Source organism: Thamnophis elegans, chromosome 4 (assembly GCF_009769535.1).
Source record: "Thamnophis elegans isolate rThaEle1 chromosome 4, rThaEle1.pri, whole genome shotgun sequence".
In the NCBI taxonomy this organism is placed as follows: domain Eukaryota; kingdom Metazoa; phylum Chordata; class Lepidosauria; order Squamata; family Colubridae; genus Thamnophis; species Thamnophis elegans.
Genome location: NC_045544.1, coordinates 18,304,985 through 18,326,888, shown reverse-complemented (window position 1 = coordinate 18,326,888; position 21,904 = coordinate 18,304,985). Strand labels below are relative to the sequence as shown.

Below are 21,904 nucleotides of genomic sequence, written 5' to 3'. Positions count from 1 at the left end.
TTCGAGCAATCGCATTCAGAGGTGAGGCTTTATTGGTTATCTACTAAACCGCACCAGTAAATAATATGCAACTGTTATATTAACGATGAGGTCGAAAGAACTTGAAGACAGGACGCATAACAGAAACAGAAACACGGATGAACAAGGTCGGCTTTCACAGTTTGCAACCAAGTAAAAAGGATTATTTTACACGCATCCCCATCTGACGCGTGAAATAGGATCTAAGGTACGCACACTCCCGGTGCAATAAAACAAGCCAAGGGCAGAACTAAGTTAACGGGGAAGGAAGGACCGTCTCTGCTGAGAAACCCAGCCAGACCTGGGTTAAAAAACGTTGTCCCTCACGTGGTTAAGCGCCTCGTTCCTTCCCCGACGAGCAACGGGGGGAAATCCCGGCGGTGACGGGCGTCCCCTTTGGGCATACGAGGGACTTTCTCCGGTTTTACGGCCCCTGGAGGGCTATTCGGTTCGTCCGCTCCGGATCACCTGATTCTGGGGAGGGGGGAGAAAAAAAAAGCGCCCCAAACCCGCGAGGTTGCGCGAAAGAACCAGCCGAAAAGAGTGAAACCGGGGAGGAAAGACAAGAGGTGTGTTATTGGGGTTTGGCGTATCGTACGCCTGCCAGGCATTCGCCCTGTTCTCGCTCTAGGGCCACCCCAGGGAACGCATGCAGCCGCGCGCGCGCCAGAGATTAGGCTGCCAGGCGAGAGCAAGCGGAGATTAAGCTAGAAATAGCGGCGGCTCCTCCTGGGCGTGGAAAAAAGAAGCTGCGCTCCGCCGGAGCTTCCGCAGCAGCCTTAGCGCATCTTCCTCTCGGCCAATCCTCCTCTCCCTCCACCCGCCCTCACCCTCGCCAGCCTCCTTGCACCTGAGGGAGAGGCCAAGTGCGCTCTAGGCGCGCCTTCCCGCGCGCTGGAGCAAAGCGCCCGGTGCGAACTGGGGGGAAGAGGAGGAGGAGGAGGAGGAGGGCTTCTCGTCGCAGCTGCTGCCAGCCGGGCGGGGGCAAAAAAGGTTGCGGCGGTAGGATCGGCGGCGGCGGCAGCGGCGGGGGCCTTCTCGCGACCCGAGAGCTAAGCAAAGGGAGAGGAAGAGAGACACGGCGGCGCGCGCCGGGAGGACGGGAGCGTGTTGACAGGTTCGCCGCGTTGGGTTCTTCTGCGTTCCCGGGAGTGGGGAGGGGGGAAGGTGTTGGAGGGTGGGGGGCGCAAGGAAGGCCTGGCAGGCATTTAACAATCTTCAGCATTGGGTGAGGATTGGGGTGATGGGTGCCGCTGTGTCCGGATAACCAGACGCGGCTGCTAGCTGATATCGTCGTTCCCTGCGCATTGGAAGTGGTGGTGCTGCTGCGGGAGGGGGGGGGGCATTGCATTGCAGAGCAGGAAAAACCAGGGTTTGGGGTAAGGCAAGGGAGTCGAAGGAATAGGGTTTTTTTGGGGGGGTGCGATGTCGGGGTGGGGCTGGCCGAGCTATGGAAGAATGGAGCGGCCTGCGGGTTGTCTCGTCTCCGAGGAGGAAGCCGCTGCTGCTGCTGCTGCCTGTGCACCGAGGGTGGGAAAAGGCTCCGAGAGGGCATAATATGGCGCAATGATATAATCTCTCCTCAGACAGCGGAGTGGAAACGCAGGGAGAGCGGGAGTGGGGCGGAGGGGGGGGGGACGACCCGATGCTGCAGTGGAAATAGGCTGCAAGAGGAAGCCGGGGTGGATAAGTGGCCGAATGGGAGACGAGCTATTAAATTCATCCTGGGAGCCCTCTTGAGGCTCAGTCGGGAAGGCCTGCGCTTTGGAGACACGGGGTGGGGGGGGGAGCCTTTGCTTGTGCCCTCCCTCCAACATAAATAGTGTAGAGGGAGGTGGTAGCTTTCAGTACCAGCCCGTCATATTGGTCAAGGGATGCAGTTCACTGAAGGGAAAGAAATCCCCCCCACACACACACACCTTAACGTCTTTAATCTCCTGAGTCATATTTCCTCTTTATTCCCCCATCTCTAAAACATCATTTCAGTGCAAACAGTTACACAACAGAAAAGATGGGGGGGGGGGTTGGGGGAAGGAGTGAACTGAGAGCCGGGCTTTAGAGGGAATCTACTTTTAATGGACAAATCGTCTTATCTTTTCTTTTTCTCCTCCCCTCAATTGTTTTCCTCCCCCCCCCTTCTTTTTTTTATAGAAGTGGCAGCAGTCCTAGAATTAGTTGAAGATGTCAGGTCAGACGCTGACAGATCGCATCGCAGCTGCTCAGTACAGCGTTACAGGATCAGCTGTAGCCAGAGCAGTCTGCAAAGCAACCACACATGAAGTGATGGGCCCCAAGAAGAAACACCTGGATTGTAAGCATCTTTTTATATATAGCGTGGTCTTGTGCATGCATATTTAAGCATACAGTTCAGTACTTCTCGGACACTAATCTGCTGTCTTGACGAAGCCCTGTGTGAGGCCTCTTGGGAAAATGCATTTGTTGTTGCATAAGTTCTGAAGTTCTGTTTGACCATTTGACCATTTTTGAATAGCAGGAGATGGATTTGAATCTGGAAAACAGTGAAATATTCTTGCTTGCTTTGGTTACCTGAATTCAGTCCAGAATTAGTGTTTGGCTTAACTAGCAATACAAAAACAATTTACAAGTAGAATTCTGAACTTAGTGGTATTGAATAGTTCAGTTCAGTTCAGTTCACTTTATTTGTATGCCGCCCTTTTCCCTGGGGGGACTCAGGGCGGCTCACAGTTCAAAAGGGGTGGGGGAAGGATAAACAATTTACAACATAAAAGCATTACATCATTTAAGAACTCAACAGTCATACAATTCGAGTAGGGGTCGGAATCTTTAACCCCAGGCCAGCCGGGATAGCCAGGTTTTAAGTGCGGCGCGGAAGGTCTGGAGGGTAGTGAGGATCCGGATCTCCACGGGGAGTTCGTTCCAGAGGGTCGGAGCAGCCACCGAGAAGGCTCTTCTCCGAGTAGTTGCCAGTCTACACTGGCTGGCTGATGGAATTCGGAGGAGGCCTAATCTATGCGATCTTATCGGTCTAGTGGAGGTGATTGGCAGTAGGCGGTCTCTCAAGTACATAGTTCTTCATCATTGTAACCTCTGTAATGATTCATTGTGTATTTGGAGTGTTGAACTAGAAAAGGCATAATTCAAGTGGATAACTTCATTATTCAGAATCGAAAACTCAGTCCTTCAACAAGCAAACTGTTGCTTGTATTATATGTTGGTCATGGTTATATTGGCAGTACAGGTAGGCCTTGTTTAGTGACTGTATGTTGTTGGAACGATGAAAAATAACTTTAGGACCAATCCTTGCACCCATGACCTTAGCGGCTTTGTAAAGCAAAGAAAGCTGAAGTAAGATTGTAAGTGCAGTTGTGATTTCACTAAGCAACCACCTCACCTAATGACCAGGTTCCTGGTCCCAATTGTAATCCTTAAATGAGGACTACTGAATGTATGTACCAAATTTTGTAGTGAGTTTTAATTCCTTTTGACATTTTACCTCGGTCTTCTAGGATATATCAAAGTGAATTCTCACTTCATGTTAAGTCTGGAGCATCAATCTATTCTATAGCATTCCAGATACTATTGAGTTACAGCTGTTACCATCTGTGCCCATGAGTCATAGGTTTTATAATAATCTAGTGGGTCACCAGTTCTTTTCTCCTTGATGGGCAGTCAATGCTATATATGATTTTGTGTTTGCAAGTTGTGGAGCTGAACCAGTACTAGTAGGAATGAGAAGATACAGCCACGTGCATAGTTTTTGTAACATTTTTGTCCATTTATGATCAATCTTTCCATAATCTCAAGGTGATCAAGTCTACAGAAATACATGGCAATGGCAGATTTGTTATGAAAATATAGAATCTTTCCTTTTCCTACAAATCTTTGCAAAATAGGGTATCATGTGGAAAGTCACAGCAAACAATATCTACCGCCCAGTATTCTGGGGCTCCTTTTAATTGAAAAAAATTTTTTTTCTGGTCGCACCAAACAAATTAGTGTTAAGAAATGAAATCATGGTGGAGTAAAATAATTTTTCACATCACATTGTCCCTTTGAAGAAGAAACAAAATGGCCACCCTCCACATAGCACTATTCAAGAAGGAGTAGATTTTTGTGTTGAATATGAGTGTTCCAGTTTGCCAATTATACGAAAATGTGATGGCGTTTCTTTTTGGCTTAATGTGATGTGTGAACTCATTCTAAAATTAAAAAAAAATTACATGGTTTGTTGAGTTAGTCAAGCCTGAAATCTGCTTACACTTCCTTGAAATCCTTCTGGCCTTATAGGAGAGAATGTGCTTGAATATTAGGCCAGAGTTACACTCCAGCATGTGTATGTTATCTCAATCGGATTTAACTTCAAATCTTAAATGGATTGGAAATGGAATTGTTATTATAATTATTTCTTTTATATTTTATACTCTTTATTTCGCATGACACATTACAATTGCACAACTGCGTGGTATATTGGGATTTTGCAGGTCATACTCAAGGCAGGAGGTTCTAAAACAGCAAGTTGTGCTGTTTTTTCATATCTTGTTGCAGCTTTTTTTAGGGTCACAGAATTATAAGGTAGTGAACTCACAGCAACCCCTGAAGTTGTTGTTTCTTACTATGTTTCCATAGCAAGGTAATTAATATGTTGTAACTTAATATATTAAGTTAATAATCTATATAATCCTAAGCAGTCATGCAGAGAGGCTCTGATTCTCCACATGTTTCATTTAGTAATCAAAATAATCATTTCATAGAAGGATAATTCAGTAAAGTTTGTTATCAGTCCATTGTTATTTCTACTTTGTGTATTTTATTCAAAAATATACTGAATTAGATTGCTAACGTTTTAGTAATGCACTAATGTCATTGTGAAGCATGTTAAGTTTTTGGAAGTGAGCAAAATACTGCAATAGATACAGTTAGTTTTTGATTTACAACCACTTGAGTCTAAAATTCCTGTTGCTAAGTGAGACATTTGTTAAGTGAGCTTTGCCCCATTTTATGACCTTGGAGAGCTTAATGGAAAAGCTTATTTGCATTATATTTGTCACTAGTGAAGTGTAGGGTGGATTAGAAAAAGGCTTAAGGTGCCCTGAATTCATTTCTCTTTATAACTGAAGTTCAAGGGAAATTAGTTTGGGGGGGGGGGGGTAACATTAATGTCTTCTACTTGTGCAGCCAGAATCACTTGGTGCTCTGCTATTAATGACCAGTTTTACATTTTAGCATCTGAATATCCCATTCTTTCTGATCTTTCTCTAAAAATGATTGAATATGGTATACCCATAAAGCACAGAAGCAAGAGTAAAATGACAGAAATGTATATTGTATACATATAGCGATGGTAAAAAATTGAGGTTGTATCTTTAAAAATAAATAAACAAAAGCAAAGCTCACTTGTATGGTAGTTTGTGGCACTGTATTTCCATTTATGGGTGTCCCTGTTTCTTGATTTTAGAAAACAATACTAAAAAATTTAATTGTAGTGCTCAACTTGCAACCACAATTGAGCCAAAAATTTCTGTTGTTAAGTGAGACATTTGTTAACTGACTTTTGCCCCATTTTACAACAGTTTCTTGCCACAGTTGTTAAGTAAATCATTGCAGTTGTTAAGTTAGTAACACAGCTGTTAAATGAATCTGGCTTCCCCGTTGGCTTTGCTTGTCAGAAGGTTGCAAAAGGTGATCAAATGATGCCGGGATACTGCAACGGTCATTGCCAACATCTTAATTTTGATCACATGATCAGGGGCATTCTTCAAAGTTCGTAACTGAAAAGTTGTCATAAGTAACATTCCAATTGTCGTAAGTCACATCTTTCAGTGCTGTTGTAACTTTGAAAGACACTAAATGAAGTATGGTAAGTCGAGGACCACCTGTAGTAATAAAATGCTGGTACTTGGGAAGGCATAAGTGCAAAATAAATGAACATGTGGTAAAAGCGTCTGGGACTTTTGCAGAAATTTTCCAGGGTGTACTAGTTCCCTTTTCTGAAGTTAAGACTTGCAGACAAAATAATTAAGCCATTGAGGTTAGTGTTTTATGAATGGCTTATTTGGTGCCATAAAATAGGTAACAATACCTAGCTAAAGGGGAAAGTTTGGCTCTAATGTAAAACAAGTCAAAACATCTGCCATTATTATATTTATAGATGTAAATAATGTACATACAGTGACTATACGATTTCAAAAGAACTGGTTGTTTAGACTTATTTGCAAGTGAACTTAATTTGGTTGTCCTCTGCTTTCGATTATTGGTAGAATGATTGCTAGCACTCAAAATGCTAACATTTGTAATTAAATCTGTCACTAGCCAGTAAGGTCAGAATACAGTATGGCAATTATTAAACATAATTAATTATGATAATCATGTTTCTTTGTTTTCTGGAAAGGAGTAGAGCCATTTTGATCATCTGAGATATGAACTGTTAACGTATCGGGAGATGTAATGAAAAGCAGGTTTGATTCAGTATTGAATGAAATTTCAGAAATAGATTCTAATAATATGTTTCTAATAGAATATATTCAGCATAGCAACCCATTCCTCAGTGTGGCTATACATCACACCTGGGACAATATGCATATGCAGTGGGATTTTTCTACAGCATTTGAGCAAATGCCATAAATACTTTCCAAATATTAGCCACAGGTAGTTTTGAACAGCCTACAGAAATGAAGCTGATTTCATGTAATTGAAATAAAATATGGTTAATATGGTGACTCTTCAGCCTTCCATTGAACAACATTGAATCCCTTATGTCGTATTAAAAATATTACTCTGATAACATATTTTAGACATCATTCCAAGATATCAGGTCTGTCTGTGGCACTGAAGCCTCAGATTTTGAACCTCTGCATCTGCTTCATTGAAAGTAATCAACTCTAGTGGTTTTAAATACACTGCTAGAGCCCTGTGGGATTCTCCAGTTGGTATGATTAGTATTTCAATATGACATTTACTCAGGTAATTGAACAGGCATCTTTTTTCCTTGACAGATTAAGGTAGGTTCTTGGCAATAAAGTCAACAGGCATGCAGCTACTGAACCTGAGTGAACATGGGTTAAAGCAATTGGTTTCAAACATTTTCAGGCTGCAGAATCTTTTAGTCAAAAAAAAAAAAAGAATATTTTCCCCAAATCCCTGATCGAACAGCAAAGGAATGAGTTGTCATGAATGCAAATGCCCATCCATACTACCCCAGGACTTACAAACTCTAGGGTTCAATTGATGACACATAAAAGAAAAACACTGAATTAGAGCTCTTTGTGAAGTCTGTTCCGTTATAATGAGCGTGATTCAGTTCCACAGCATTTTGCAGTGTCATCTGGTGAAGCTCTTTTATATACTGAAATATTTATTATGATTTATTCCGGAAAGGGACTTGGCCATATTCTCAATGGTTAACTGTAATAATTTGCAAAATCTTTCAAGCTAAAAATTGCTCCTATTTAACACGCCATTGTTGATGGAATTCCATTAGAACGGAGATATTCATTGTCTGCTCTGCTTGAGTTCGGTTGAGGTTTAAAGTTTTGGAAAATACCCTTGGATATGTTTACCTTACCTCTTGCATGTATGATGCCATCCTTTAGCTTGCTAGAATTTAGTAAGGATGAAATGGCTACAGAGGTGGGTTCCCTACCGGTGTGGCCCAGTTCGGCTGAACCAGTAATGGTATGGTGGCCTGGGTTGCTGGAACTGGCAGCGACCCAGGCCTGCCATGCCCCAAAACCGTTTCCCCAGTCACCGCCGTCGCCGCCACCATCTTGGTTTTTTTTTAGTTTTGTGCATGTGCAGAACAATTTTAATTGAACTGTGCATTCAGTGCGAAGCGCATGCACAGGCAAACCAGTAGTAAAGCCAGCAAGAACCCACCCCTGAATGGCTAATAGGAACCAAGAGAATCTATTCCTTGTTTTGAAATGAGATTGTATTGCCATCCTGAAAAGAGGCAGCATTGGAACATCCTTGAAGAAATCTTTGGATTCAGAAGTGGAGGAGAACATCAGAGTAATTAGTATCATCCTTTTCTTAAGGACGGATTGTTAGATGACTGGTTAGTGACAAATTCTAAATACTCTTGGAAAAAATGATTTAGTCAGACTAGGTGACATTGCTGAAAGAGTAGATACAACCATTAGGTTTCACTTGGGCCTCCCATAAATTTTCAGTAACCTTGAGCATGGTATATGTCTTGATGAACTGTCTGGAATGAGAATAGAGAGTTTTATTTATAGTAATGCAATTTCTACTTCAACATCCATTACCAAAAAGTTTACTGTTTTATATTTCTTAGCAATTTATACTGAGCCCTGATAAGCCCCGTGGTTCACTTTCTCCCGCAGTTGTAGGTAAACTTTATTTGGAAATAGAAGTGAAAATGTTAAATGAGGATGGCCACCCAATTTCATTTCTCCTTCTCATCTAACCCAGGTGGATATCGATATCTGAGCAGAATAATGGACTGGATGCGAATTGATAAATTGAAGGTCAGTCCAGAGAAGGAATTACAAGTGGTGGGTGGTTCATTCTCTAGTTGAGCCTTTTCTGGAAGGAATCTCGTTCTATTTTATGGAAGTGCTCCTGGATCCATTATTACAATGAGAAGAGCAGATAGATTCTGTTGTTTTGAGTTCTGAATGACATGTATGAAATGTTTTCAAACTTTAGTTTGTCCAAAATAACTGCCGTGGTTAGATGTTTCTAGTGCTTCATTAGCTGCTTGGTTCCAAACCCTTTTCTGTATCCAACTCAAAATATTAATGTATGCATTTAAAATCTGAGATAGTTTGAGGCCAGAATCTAATGGAAGATCTTCTCCTCTGTATATCTGACCAGATCCTTAGGCTACCTGCCAAGATTCCTTTGCAAATATCTTCATCAAATTGCACTGCAAATTCAGGTAGAAGAGGAAACACCTCTTCGTTGTAGTGCACCATCTTTGGAAGTACTTCCTAATTTTTTGTTTGTTGGTTTATTTTGCTCAAAGGAAAGACATTTTGCATTTTTAAACAGATGGGAAAGATTCTGTTATATTTTTTTACATTGTATCCTTAGGTTGATCATTGATGTTGCTTTTATTGCTTTTATTATTTTAGTCTAATGCATATCTCTCTCAAAAAAAAAACCTTTGGTTAACTGATCTGACTAATTACATCCAAATAAACATTTGATTATTTTGTCATTTGGTTCATTGAAGCCAACTTCCTAATAAGTATATTCAGGATAGCTGTCTGTTTCCAATGTTTTGATTTTATTAGACAATGATGGCTTGGTTATATACTCTGTTGTCGATAAAAATGTGAATTGGTAAATTTGTATTTGCAACACTTTCCAGCAATAAATTATCTGACAAGATCGCATTTGCAGACCATGGTCATTTAAGTATTCTATAAGATCAGGCTTGCACCACTTGGCAAGGGCAAAGGGCCATTTTAATAAATCAGAATCAGTTGTTCTGTGGCTAGTAAAGCCATTGGACTGCAGGAGAGGGTAGCAAGGGTTGGAAGTGCTCAGCAGCTTGTTTTTTAGGGGTGAGGATGTAAATTTACTACTTAAAAAAATAGACAACACTTTCTTGCTTTGTAGGCTTGCCTAAGAGGTTTACTTTGACATGCCTCAAAGTGTGAATGATGAAACTGCAAGCCAACTCTTAATCCATATAAAATTTGCTTCCAACGTTCTAGGCTCAACCTCTCCCAGAATGGAGACAGTCTAAAACTATGATTTTGCCCATAGCTTATGTTATCTTAAATGTTAATCGTAAGGAAGTTAGTAACTCCATGGTCAATATCCATGGTAACTTTGAAGTAGTTAGCCAGTCATAACTTCCTGTATCTCATTTCTATAAGAGCTGAGGTGGCACAGTGGTTAAAATGCAGCACTGCAGGCTACTTCAGCTGACTGCAGTTCTGCAGTTTGGCTGTTCACATCTCACCAGCTCAGGGTTGACTCAGCCTTCCATCCTTCTGAGGTGGGTAAAATGAGGACCAGGATTGTTGGGGGCAATATGCTGATTCTGTAAACCGCTTAGAGAGGGCTGAAAGTCCTATGAAGCGGTATATAAGTCTAACTGCTATTGCTATTGCTATTTGTGAAAAATACAAATCCATATCTTCACTGGCTAGTCCCAGAGACTCTATTTGGTGGAAGAAAAAGTAGGCTTATTTTTGGGTAACTCTCATTAGATTCATCCCCAGACAGAAATAATACTCAGAACCAAAGCTAAGATAAGGAGAAGGTAGAAGTATTCAGTTTCATGGCCCATAGTTAAATGACATACTAAGGTTAAGCACAGAATAAAGTAGTATTGTCATCCGGGCCAGATTGTTGAGTTCTAAGTGGAACTATACAGTTTTGCTTAATTACCAATAATATCTGTTGTATTGGTTCAGACATCTATGGAGATTATCAGTCATCCAGGTTATGGTTGCCCCAAAGGTGCTTTTTCAAGAGGCAACTGGACTTTCTGGTTTTTCTTTGAAGACAGTTCACTTCTGATCCAAGAAGCTTCTTCAGCTCTGACTGGATGGTGGGAATGGAAGAATTTATACTCCTTGCAGACAGCTGGACATTTGCATTCTTTTAGAGAGTGGTTGAGGCCACCTGGAGATTTATCTGTGTCCTCAGGGTCACCTGTGTAGTGCAAATGGATGTGGGGCCTTCTTGGAATGTTCAGATGTTTATATAATTGTGTTCAGTAAGCAGTGAACTGTATAGCTTTGTGCTTTTGAATTCTGTTCTTATATTGTCCCTTCCATGAGGCTTTAATTTACTATAATTTATCATTACCTAATGTACATGCAATACTCTTATCATGTCATTTATTTGGTTTCCTGTGATGTGCAGTTCTTCCCAATTATTGTAAAAATGGAATAATAGTCCAGGCAGTTGTTAGGACTTCAAGACACAAAGACACCCCCCCCCCAAAAAAAACTAGTTCTTAGATTGCATTCAAATGACATTTAAAGCCATTGCTTAACAGGTAAGCCACAAAATAAGCCTTAGTTACAAATTTGTGCTTTAAATTTTTACATTAACTGCACTACATCCAATACACCTGTGTTTGGACAGGTTGCTAAATATAACTGCAATTATATGGCTTAATGAATTATCAGGCATTCTATATGGTTGCATATAAAGCATGGTTAAAAAAACTTGGTGAGGCATATGAAGCCAGACAAATTGGAAATAATGGACATGAAAATTAGGTCGAGGCAGCATATTGAATCACTGCAGGCCATTGCTTAATATCATGGCTTGTTCTCTTCTTTCTAAGCCCAGTTTATTGGTTTAGCTGTACCAATTTTTTTAATTGTAGAAAACAATGATATAAAGCTATATGTTTCTGTACGTAATGGTTTATAAGACTGAAGTGTGTATTGCTATTGAAATTTAAAAGAAAGTAAAGAGACTGCAGTTGAAATACAGTTTAATATTTAACAGGAGTTTTAACTACTCTGGTCAAAGGAATTGCCTGTAAAAGGAATTATCCAAAGAAGAAATAGGTAATGTTTTTATGATCAAGGAAATACATTTGAAAATTAATTAGGGTCCTTTGAAAGCAAAGTATCAGAGATGTTAGGTAGCATATTAGATATATTATGATTGCTTCCTGATTCTTGTAGACATTTCTCATACCATTAGTATTGTTTCTCAAGGTATCTCTAATATAAGCTCAAAGCAGCATGTAAGTAATAAATTTGTACAAGTTCTGACTAAGTGTATTAGGTTTTCATGTCAGAAGAAACAATAGCATTTAGCAATAGCATTTAGGCTTCTGTACCATCACCACCCATAGCACTTTATAGCATTCACTGGGTGGTTTACAATGAAGAAGTATTATTTGCTTATTGTTGACTTTGCGGGGAGGGGCTATTTAAGTTTATTTGTTGGATATATATTATATAGGACAGAGGTGTCATTGGGGGACGCATCAGGGTTGTGTTTGACCTCGGGGGTGGGGAGTGGACATGGCCAGCTCGAAGTCACTCATTTTGGAAGCGCCTCTGGTGGCCCGGGCGGGGCTGGGGGGGGGGATCCATTGTCTCCAGCAGAGGAAGGCGAGACCAGGGAGATGGCCAAACCCTTGTCCTCCAGAGGAGCCTTGCTGTCCCTCTCAGGCCATGCAGACAGTGGTGCAGGCTGTCCAGAGCCGTAAGCCATAGCAGAGGGCAAGTGCCAGCCAGGCCCTTGAGCTCCCAGGGCACAGGGACTCCACAGCCCAACCCAACCCCACTTCCTTGAGGAGGGGTGCTCTGCTGCACTTATCTGCTCGAGGCTGCTGCTGCTGCTGCTGTTCTCACTCTCCTTGGCCAGGTTGCTCATGATGTGTGTGGGAGAGCAAAATGTATGGGTCAAAGGGAGACCCACTCCTTCTCCATGCAAGTAGATCCAGCTTTGTAACCAAAGCATCCTCGGCAGTAGGATGGGAGACCACCAGGAGAGGTTGGAAGGAGGAGACAAGGGGATGGTGAAAGGGAAGCAGGGCTGTTGGTGGCCAAGTGCCAAGGCAGGAGCCTTCCTTCCTTCCTTCCTTCCTTCCTTCCTTCCTTCCTTCCTTCCTTCCTTCCTTCCTTTTCTTCTTTTTCCTTCCCTCTTCATTCTCCTTTCTTCTTCCCCTCTTTCCTTATTTTCCTTCCTTGCTCTCGTCCCATCTTTCTTTATTTTTCTTTGTCTTTCCTCTTTCCCTTTCTCCTTTCCTGTCCCTTCTTGAATGCTCAAATGCAAAAGGGGAAACATTTCCCCTTTTGTTTTATTTTGCTTTTAGTTTGTTTTGCTAATGAGGACCCGGATTGTTGTTGGGGGCAATATGCTGACTCTGTAAACCGCTTAGAGAGGGCTGAAAGCCCTATGAAGCGGTATATAAGTCTAACTGCTATTGCTATTGCTATTGCTAACTCTCTGCCAGCAAAAATGGAGCTTGGGGGGGTTGTGCACAGTCCCCCTGGGCCCCATTTTTTGCCCAGGATGACCCCCTGCAGCCTTCTGCCAGCAAAATCGAGCATGCGGAGTTCTGTTTTCACTGGCAGAGGGTTGCAGGAGGCCATCCCAGCTGAAAACAGAGCCCAAGAGCTCCGTTTTTGCTGGCAGAGCATGGGTGGGTTTCAGCCAATCCTCCGTTAACCATTCCCATTTGCATGTTGAGCCGTTTTTCTTCATCTGAAGGCTTCAGAAAAGTCTCCTGAAGCCTCTGGAGAGTGACAAACGGCCCTAAGGGCAACCTGGAAGTCTGTCCTCGAACTTCCATGTTGCCCATAGGGCTGTTTTTCGTCCTCCAGAGGCTTCAGGGAAGTCGCCTGACGCCTCTGGGGGAGTGGGGGAGGCCGTTTTCACCCTCCCCAGGCTACTTAAAACCTCTGGAGCCTGGGGAGGGTGAAAAACAGATCCACTATGCCATTGTGTGCCAAAAACAGGGGGTGGTGGCGGGGGTCGCGTGCATATTATGGGGGGCATGTGCACATACGCAGGGGCCAGCACACATGGAATTATAGGAGTGGGCACGCCTGGGCATGACCCCCCCCCCCTTGGCACACAATGGCAAAAAGGTCAGCCATCGCTGATCTAGGACTTAACACTTCCCCAGCTCTCTTTTTCAGCCAATTTGATTGCAGTGAATAATAATACTTAAATGTGGGCTAATATTTTAATATTGATAGGACAAGACTATTAGGAATAGAATGCAGGGGAAAAAAACAGGATAAATACAAAGTTCTATAAAACAAGACAGTAAAAATAATAGTAGCATAAGGGTTTAAAACAGAGCTCAATGGAAAAACAGTCTGATCTTGGGACAATAGCTATTCTGAAAATGCCAGGATATACAAATGCCTTTAACTGTTTTTTAAAACAGTTGGACTAACAATGTTTCTTACTCAGTAAAATAGAATTTGGGATATCAGAAGGACATTCTGAGCCACATCTTAACAGTTGGGGCCACAGGTTGTGGTCTCCCCTGATTTTAGCTCATTACTTGGTTAATACTGGGAGAGGCAGTATTTTGTATTTTTGGATCCTAAGCTTCTTAAGCCTTTATCTAGCCTTGGTAGCTCACAGGTAGCCAGCCCATCAGTTCAGCAACCAGTATTATGTATCCTTTTCAGCCCTCCTCTAAGTAACAAGCTAGTTCTATAAAGCCTGCAAATTTGGGCTTTCAAGTCAATGTTCGTGAGTCTTTTTTCCCAGTAGTGCAGAATGTATTATAGCATCAATTATTGAAGCTAAGCTATCCCTATTCAGATAGGGCTGGAAATGGTTCGTCAGCCATAGGCGTTTCTTCTTATTGAGGCCTGCTGTGCCTCTGCTGACAGTTTGAAATCAAGGAGAACCCCCAAGCTAGTTATTTGTCTGTGCATTTGCTAAAAATGCTTGGTTTTTTCCCCCCATGAACAATTGAAGTTCAGTATTGCAAGCATTCATGTGAAGAGCTAGATGCAGCCGTAGCTCCCCGATTAGTGAAATCCACAAAAGAAAACCATATGTATGATACCGCAAGAGTTTTTAGTAGTGTGTGATTCATTTAAATTGCTAAGGGTGGAGGCAGACCTGATAGGCTGACAGAAGTATAATAGAATCTTAGAAATAATATTACGAAAGTGATTGGGTCTTTAAAAAAAACCATTATAGATCATAATACTTGTAAGATTCTATTATAGCTGGGGCAGCCTATCAAGTCTGCCTCCACTCTTAGCTTTTTAAATGAATCTTGCACTACTAAAAACTCTTGCAGTCACCTTTTCCCTTGCTTATTATTAGAGATCATTTCTACTTGTCACCAATGAGAAGGTAAGTGAACTTGGCTGTTTCTCTTATATAATACCATGCATTTGTGTTCACTTTTCATGTGTGACTGCAGACCTGAACAGAGAAAAATGGGGAAGAGCACATTTAAGATTACTTTGTGATTCAGAGTTCGGATGAAATCATAGCTACGGTACTGACACAAATTTTTAAAATAATTTAAACAGAACAGTATTTCTTTTAATAGGAGAAATAGAACAAAAACCTTTGGTGCAATTCAGATTTGAATAAAGTACCTGCATACCATGAATGATGCGTCTTGTGCTCTATTTCTCATACTTTTTGCAATTGCAGATCAATAAATAAATGTTCAAAAAATATGGGGACCACCTAGATCCGTGATGGCGAACCTATGGCACGCGTGCCATAGGTGGCACGCAAAGCCCTCTCTGTGGGCACGCAAGCCATCCCCCCAGCTCAGCTCCACCTCACATGCGCACATGTCTCCCGCCAGCCAGCTGATTTTTGGGTCTCTGCCGCACATGCACGGGGCGGGGGGCGTGCACGAGATGTGCATGCATGCATGGGGGTTGGGGTTGCATGTGTATGCATAGGGGGCAGCGGGAGGACGTTTTTGGTTCCAGGAGACAGCAGGGCTACTCGGCCCAAAATGGGGCGCAGGGGGGATTGTGTGTGCATGTGTGGGGGTGGGGGGAGCACAGGGGATCGTACATGCATGCACAGGGGTGTGGGGGTGCAGAGGGTGTCAAGCACACATTGCCTTATGAGTGAGGGTGCACATGCACTTTTGGCACTCGACGACAAAAAAGGTTAGCCATCACTAACCTAGATAAACAAAGAGACCAGTGTATGTTTTCTTTAAGAATATGTGAATTCCCATTTAACAGAATAACAGAGTTGGAAGGGACCTTGAAGGTCTTCTAGTCCAACCCCTTGCTCAAGCAGGAAACCCTATACCACTTCAGACAAATGATTGTCCAATCTCTGCTTTAAAACTTTCAATGTTGGAGCATCCACAAGTTCTCGAGGGAAGTCTAGCTGTCAGGAAATTTCTCCTTAGTTCTAGTTTGCTTCTCTCCTTGATTGGTTTCCATCCATTGCTTCTTGTCCTGTTTTTAAGTGCTTTGGAGAATACATAGGTTGACTCCCTTTTCTTTCTGACAGCCCCTTAGATACTGAAACTGCTATCATGTCACCTCTGGTACTTGTTTTCAGTAACTAGACATACCCAATTCCAGCAACCGTTCTTTATATGTTTTAGCCTCCAGTCCCCTATCATCTTTATTGCTCTTCTCTCTCTGTACTCTTTCTGGAGTCTCAACCTCTTTTTAACATCATGGTGACCAAAACTGGATGCAGTATTCCAAGTGTGGTCTTACCAAGGCATTATAAAGTGGTATTAACACTTCATGTGATCTTTATTCTCTCTCTCTCTCAGTGTAGCCTGTGTTGGCTTTTTTAGCAGCTACAGCACACTGCTAGCTCATATTGACGTGATTGTCCACTGAATTTCATTTTGTTGGATAGGGCCCAATGCTGAAGTCGGTCAAGATCCTTCTGGATCTTAAGCATATGTTCTGGAGTTACTCCTGCTAGTTTGGTATCATCTGCAAATTTGTTGAATTCCCCATCTATCCCATCATCTAAATCAGTGATGAAGATATTTAAGAGTACTGGTCCTAAGACAAAGCCTTGGGATACCCCACTGCATAGTTCCCTCCATGTAGATGCAGTTCCATTGAGCACTACACATTGAATGCGGTTGGAAAATAAGATACCGTAGTACTACAATGATTATTGTTGCAATTACGCATGCCTTCCCATTCTTTCCATTTAAAGGCCTTTTAAAACAAAAATGTGAAAGAAAATTTGATTCAAAGTTAAATATAATAATGTTTAGTATAAACTTGCTAGTCAAGGATATTCTTCAATATAAATTTCATTAGTAGTATGGTTCTGGGGAAGATTGGTTCTCCAGTTCAATGATGATTTTTGAAATATTCATAATTGTACTTCATATTCATATTTTTTCTTTTGGGTTGCATGTGTTAGATCACAGTCAGAGGTGGGTTTCAAAAATTGTTCGAACCTACTCTGTGGGTGTGGCCTCCTTTGTGGGAGTGGTTTGCCACCCATGTGACCGGATATGAAGATGCCGACGACACTTGTCAGAACCACATTAAATTACCTCACACACAGCACTGGCATGCATAAGAATATGATGTAAACTTGTTTTTTAAAAGGCATCTTTGGTTTGCGTTAAAACAACTTCAACACACGCAATGTTCTGATTGCATCACAAACGCAGTAATCACCCTTACCTTTCACAGAGGCACTGAGTTTTATAAATATGAGCATGTTAGTCTAGAATAATCATATCCAAGGACCAGTGGTGGGTTTCAAAAAAATTTGGAACCTCTTCTGTAGGTGTGGCCTGCTTTCTGGGTCCCCTGGTGGAACCTCTTCTAACCGGTTCAGTGGATTTGACGAACTGGTTCTACCGAATAGGTGCAAACTGGTAGGAACCCACCTCTGATCACAGTTCACCAAAGCACAGCATAGGGTAGATTTGACAGCTGGTACAGTAACTGCATTTCAGGTCAATGTTCTGAATTTTAGTATTGGTTCTACCGAATAGGTGCAAACTGGTAGGAACCCACCTCTGATCACAGTTCACCAAAGCACAGCATAGGGTAGATTTGACAGCTGGTACAGTAACTGCATTCAGGTCAATGTTCTGAATTTAGTATTGCATTATAATTTCTAGTTTTCAACCATTAATCCATTTTCATGATCTTGCTGATCGGTGGTGAATGTGGGGTGGCTGTATTACATCACATGGTAGCAGACAACATTGTTCTGCAGTGTGATTTTACACTTCAATGCTATACTATGGAAAAATAGAAGCAGTCCATTGGCTTCTGCAATTGTACTACTTGTGTGTGTACAGCCTGTGATTGATATGAGACTCAAACCTTGGTCAAAACTGCTGAGAACAGCTGTAGACCTGCAATGAAATAGGACCAAGACATCAAGGTTATTTAAGGATATTATCAAACAAGCTTTCTACCATAGTAGGAAGAATACCAAACTGGTTGAAATTTCAGAAGAATTCTGCTGTTCATTGAAGTGTGTGCTTTAAAGGTCAGGGAGAAACAAATTGTGCCAGTAGCTGAAGACTCCAGGGGATTCCCTGCTCAAAAAAGTCATAATAGAGGAGCAAGAAATCCAGATTCAGTTTTCTTGCTCCAGATCTACCTCCGAAACTAGGGTACGATGGCAAAATGTTCAGTGAAAGCCCAGAGATATATACTTGATGCTTTGACTCCTACTCATGAGAAGGAATCAGTGTTCAGATTAGGATCTGAATGGAAATGCTAAGGAAAAAGGCTAACCTAGAAGCTTTCTCAGTTGGAACTTAGTCACTACTGCTGAGATCATTTCTTACAGTCTTCCATGCTAATTTTAAACCCTTATTTTTGATCCTACATCCTTTTAATGAGTTTGATCCTCGTACGACTTGCAAGTGAAAGGAAAATTAAGGCATCTGATTATTCCCGTTCCTTCTCTACTTGGCTAATAATCCAAATATTATCTTTTACTATTTTTTTTACGTCTAATGAGAAATCATAAACAAATTCAGGCTTTATATCTATACATGTACAGGATATGAATAAAGGGGTTGGGGTTTACTAATCCAGACAATTTACATTTCCCTGTTGAGACAGAGGTGGGCAGTAGACTTCTGTTTAAGTTTTCTTGAATATAAGTACTGCATTTGCAGGGGTATAAGACCACCTTTTTCCCTAAAAAAAGAGGCTGAAAATCTGGGTGCGCCTTATACACTGAATACAGCCTTTTTTGCCTCCCGAAACTTCGCCCCCTTCACCAAAATGGCATTGCATAGCTTTTAGGAGGCTTTCAGAGTGCTCCTGGAGGCTGGGGAGAACAGAAATGAGCAAAAAACAGGCTGATTTTTGCTCAGTGTTGTCCTCCCAGCCCCCAGGAGCGCTCTATAAGCCTCCTAAAGGCTATCCATGCCCTTTTTTTGACACAAAATGGGCCTGTTTCCCCCCCTCCCCGGAGCACTCTACAAGCCTCCTAAAGGCTATTCATGCCCCTTTTTTGGAAAAAAAACAGGTCGATTTTCATGAAAAATGGGCCATTTTGGGCCGCTTGAGTTAACATGAATTATGTTTGTTGACTGTGGAAGAGATGCACAAAAATCTATTTGTAACCAACTGATACACTTTCTATAGCATGTAAGGAAAGATGTTGTATTTGTTTTAAATTAAAAATTAATTTTTTTTATTAAAAAATGAAAAATGGGCCATTTTTGGGAGGTCTGCAGTGTGTGAAAACTTTTTTAAAAATTTGCCTCTTCAAAACCTTGGTGCATCTTATACTCCGAAAAATACAGTAGCACTTATAAGTTTACATATAAGCTGTGGCGATGCAGGAGTTAGAGTGCAGTGTTGTAGGCTAACTTGCTGCTCAATGCCAGCAGTTTGATTCTGACCGGCTCAAGGTTGACTCAGCCTTTCATCTTTCTGAAATTGCTAAAGTGAGGTCCCAGATTGTTGGGGGCAATATGCTGACTCTATGCTTAGAGAGGGCTGTAAAGCACTATGAAGCTGTATATAAGTCTAAATGCTATTGCTATTGCTACATGAAGTGTAGAACTGCTTTGTCAGATTTCCTGCTTATATGAAGTTCAGTAAATGGCTTTCTATTGAACATAGGGAAATAAGCTTTGAAAATTGGGGTGATATAGAGTGAGCCTAGTGTGTGATCTATATGCTTCTAACATCTGTTTCCATGCCTCCTCTTCAGAAAAATACCTGAGTGGGACTTGGTTCCTCTTTACTCAGTGGTAATCTAGCAATATAAAATTTTCTGGGGGAAAATATTCTCAAAATACTAGGGGTACTTTTTTGTCTGTTTCCTCCTTTTTGTTTCAATATAGAACATAAGGTATTTTTTAACATAGAACCATTAGGGAAACTCTTCCACTTGTTAAATTATTCTAGGGTAGTTTGAGAGAACTAATCCATGTGTTCGATAGACACTTATTTAAACTGCAATAGGCAATCCACCTATTTGAATTACATTTCCCACTGTATCTTGATATTGACTACACTGGCCAAGGATGCTGAGCATCAGATCATCTATCCTTTAGCTGAGCTTCATTAGTATGATGAGCGAGGTTGACTATCATCATTGAGTGATGCTTTTGTTGAGAACTCTGAATTAAGTTACAGAGTCTTATAACACCTTCAAATATTAACAAATAATAATCAAGAGTTACTTTGTGGCAAATAAATTTAATAAAGCAATAGCAATAGCAGTTACACATATACCACTTTACATTGCTTTACAGCCCTCTCTAAGCAGTTTATAGAGTCAGCATATTGCTGGGTCTATAAACTGGGTCCTCATTTTACCCACCTCAGAAGGATGAAAGGCTGAGTCAAACTTGAGCCTGAACTGCCAAAGTGCAGGCAGCAGAAGTAGCCTGCAGTACTGCGCCACCATAGCTCATAAATAAATAAAATCACAATTTTCAATTATAAAAATGCAGTTTCCATAGCTAATTATTTAATTAAAAACGGTGTGGTTCAGTTAACATTCTTTTTAAATTTATTTTTATTTAGTACATTTTGGAGCCACTTATCTCCCTACTATGAAGTACAATATTCTTCCTCTGCAAGTAGACTCACATACTGACGTATGATCGATTTTTACATAGTCTGAACTTGTAGGAAATAAGGCTATCATCACTAAATCAGTAGCAAAATTTAATTCAAAGCGGGTGTCCATTATTGACTGTTCTATTAACGGTTCTACTCTAAAAAAAAGTCTGAAAAGTGTGTATCCAAACAGCTTTTAAAAATAATACACCCTCTGATTTTCCCTAGAATATAACTCTCCTCATTAAAAGATACTTTGATTTTCAAATGGAAGGTAAATCACTGCTTAATAGCTAGTGCTTAATTATTTTGCCAGAAGTTGTTATATCTCTATTTTGATTAAAAATAGAATGATTACAAATACTTCCACTGTAAATGGAAGCACCGTTTATCAAGAAACATTATGTAAATATACCACTTCTGGAGTGTAACCTCAACATGGTTTGAAAGAAATGTTTGTGCAGCATAAATGCCTAAAGCATATATATTCCTAAAGTAGAAAGCTATTAATAGAATATTTATTCCTTCAACATTCAGTTATCCCTTGTTTGCTCGGCAACACTGATTCATAGTATTGCAGTGGATTTCTGTGATCCGTCTGATCTGAACCCCCCCCCCCCAATTGTTGCTGGTTAGTATTTAAATTAGTGCAAATGTAATTGCAAATTGAATTTTAATTAAAAGTGCTATGATATACAAGACCGTGCTTTCTCAAACTCCTCATTTCCCACTAATTTTCTACATGCTAATAGTTCTTGACTTACGGCCACAATTGAGCCCAAAATGTTTGTTGCTAAATGAGACATTTGTTAAGTGAATTTTGCTTCATTTATGACCTTTCTTGTCACCGTTGCTAAGTAAATCTTAAATTAGTAACATGATTGTTAAGTGAATCTGGTTTTCCCATTGACTTTGCTTGTCAGAAGATCGCAAAAAATGATCACATCTCGCTGGGACACTACAACAGTCATAAATGTGAGTCAGTTCCCAAAGCATCTGCTTTTTGGTCACGTGGGAATGCTGCAATGGTCGTGAGTGAGAAAAATGGTCGTAAGTCACTTTTTCAGTGCCGTTGTAAATTCAGACGGTCACTGAAGGAATTTTTGTAAGTCGAGGAGTATCTGTATCTTTATTTAATTTAATTTACATACATTTATTTCTATAACTTCCATCGCTTTTTCCCCCCCCTGCACTTTCTGTTTATTTTTTAATAGCATCAGTAGGTATTCCATTAAAAATATATATATAAATAAATAATGAGTAAAAAAGAAGCAACACAAACAGTAAGCAACAAGAGATAGCAAAATAAATTCCTTTCAAACATTTGCCAGGATGTATGGAGAGTTTAAAATTGAGAAGAAAAGTGTGCACAGCTGTCAGAATTATCCAGAAGCTGCATTTACTGGTTCTGGATCATGTGGAGAATTGTACTGATGGTCAATTCTGTTACAAAAGCT

General features: G+C 41.0%; 1 protein-coding gene across 12 annotated transcripts in view; it reads left to right on the top strand.

The window, feature by feature from the left end:
- Positions 1 to 368: 368 nt before the first annotated feature.
- SNAP91 (synaptosome associated protein 91) overlaps positions 369 to 21,904 on the top strand; it is a 106,911-nt gene continuing 85,375 nt past the window's right edge. For 2 of the 12 annotated variants that reach the window (XM_032215125.1, XM_032215120.1), the window contains exons 1-2: positions 639 to 1,135; positions 2,170 to 2,329. In XM_032215125.1, coding sequence (XP_032071016.1) covers positions 2,200 to 2,329 — 130 coding nt within the window. In that variant the 5' untranslated portion in view covers positions 639 to 1,135; positions 2,170 to 2,199. Of the gene's footprint in view, positions 588 to 626; positions 1,136 to 2,169; positions 2,330 to 8,430; positions 8,487 to 21,904 lie in introns of those variants that run through there. The other 10 variants (XM_032215123.1, XM_032215124.1, XM_032215119.1 and 7 more) reach the window with 9 other exon arrangements.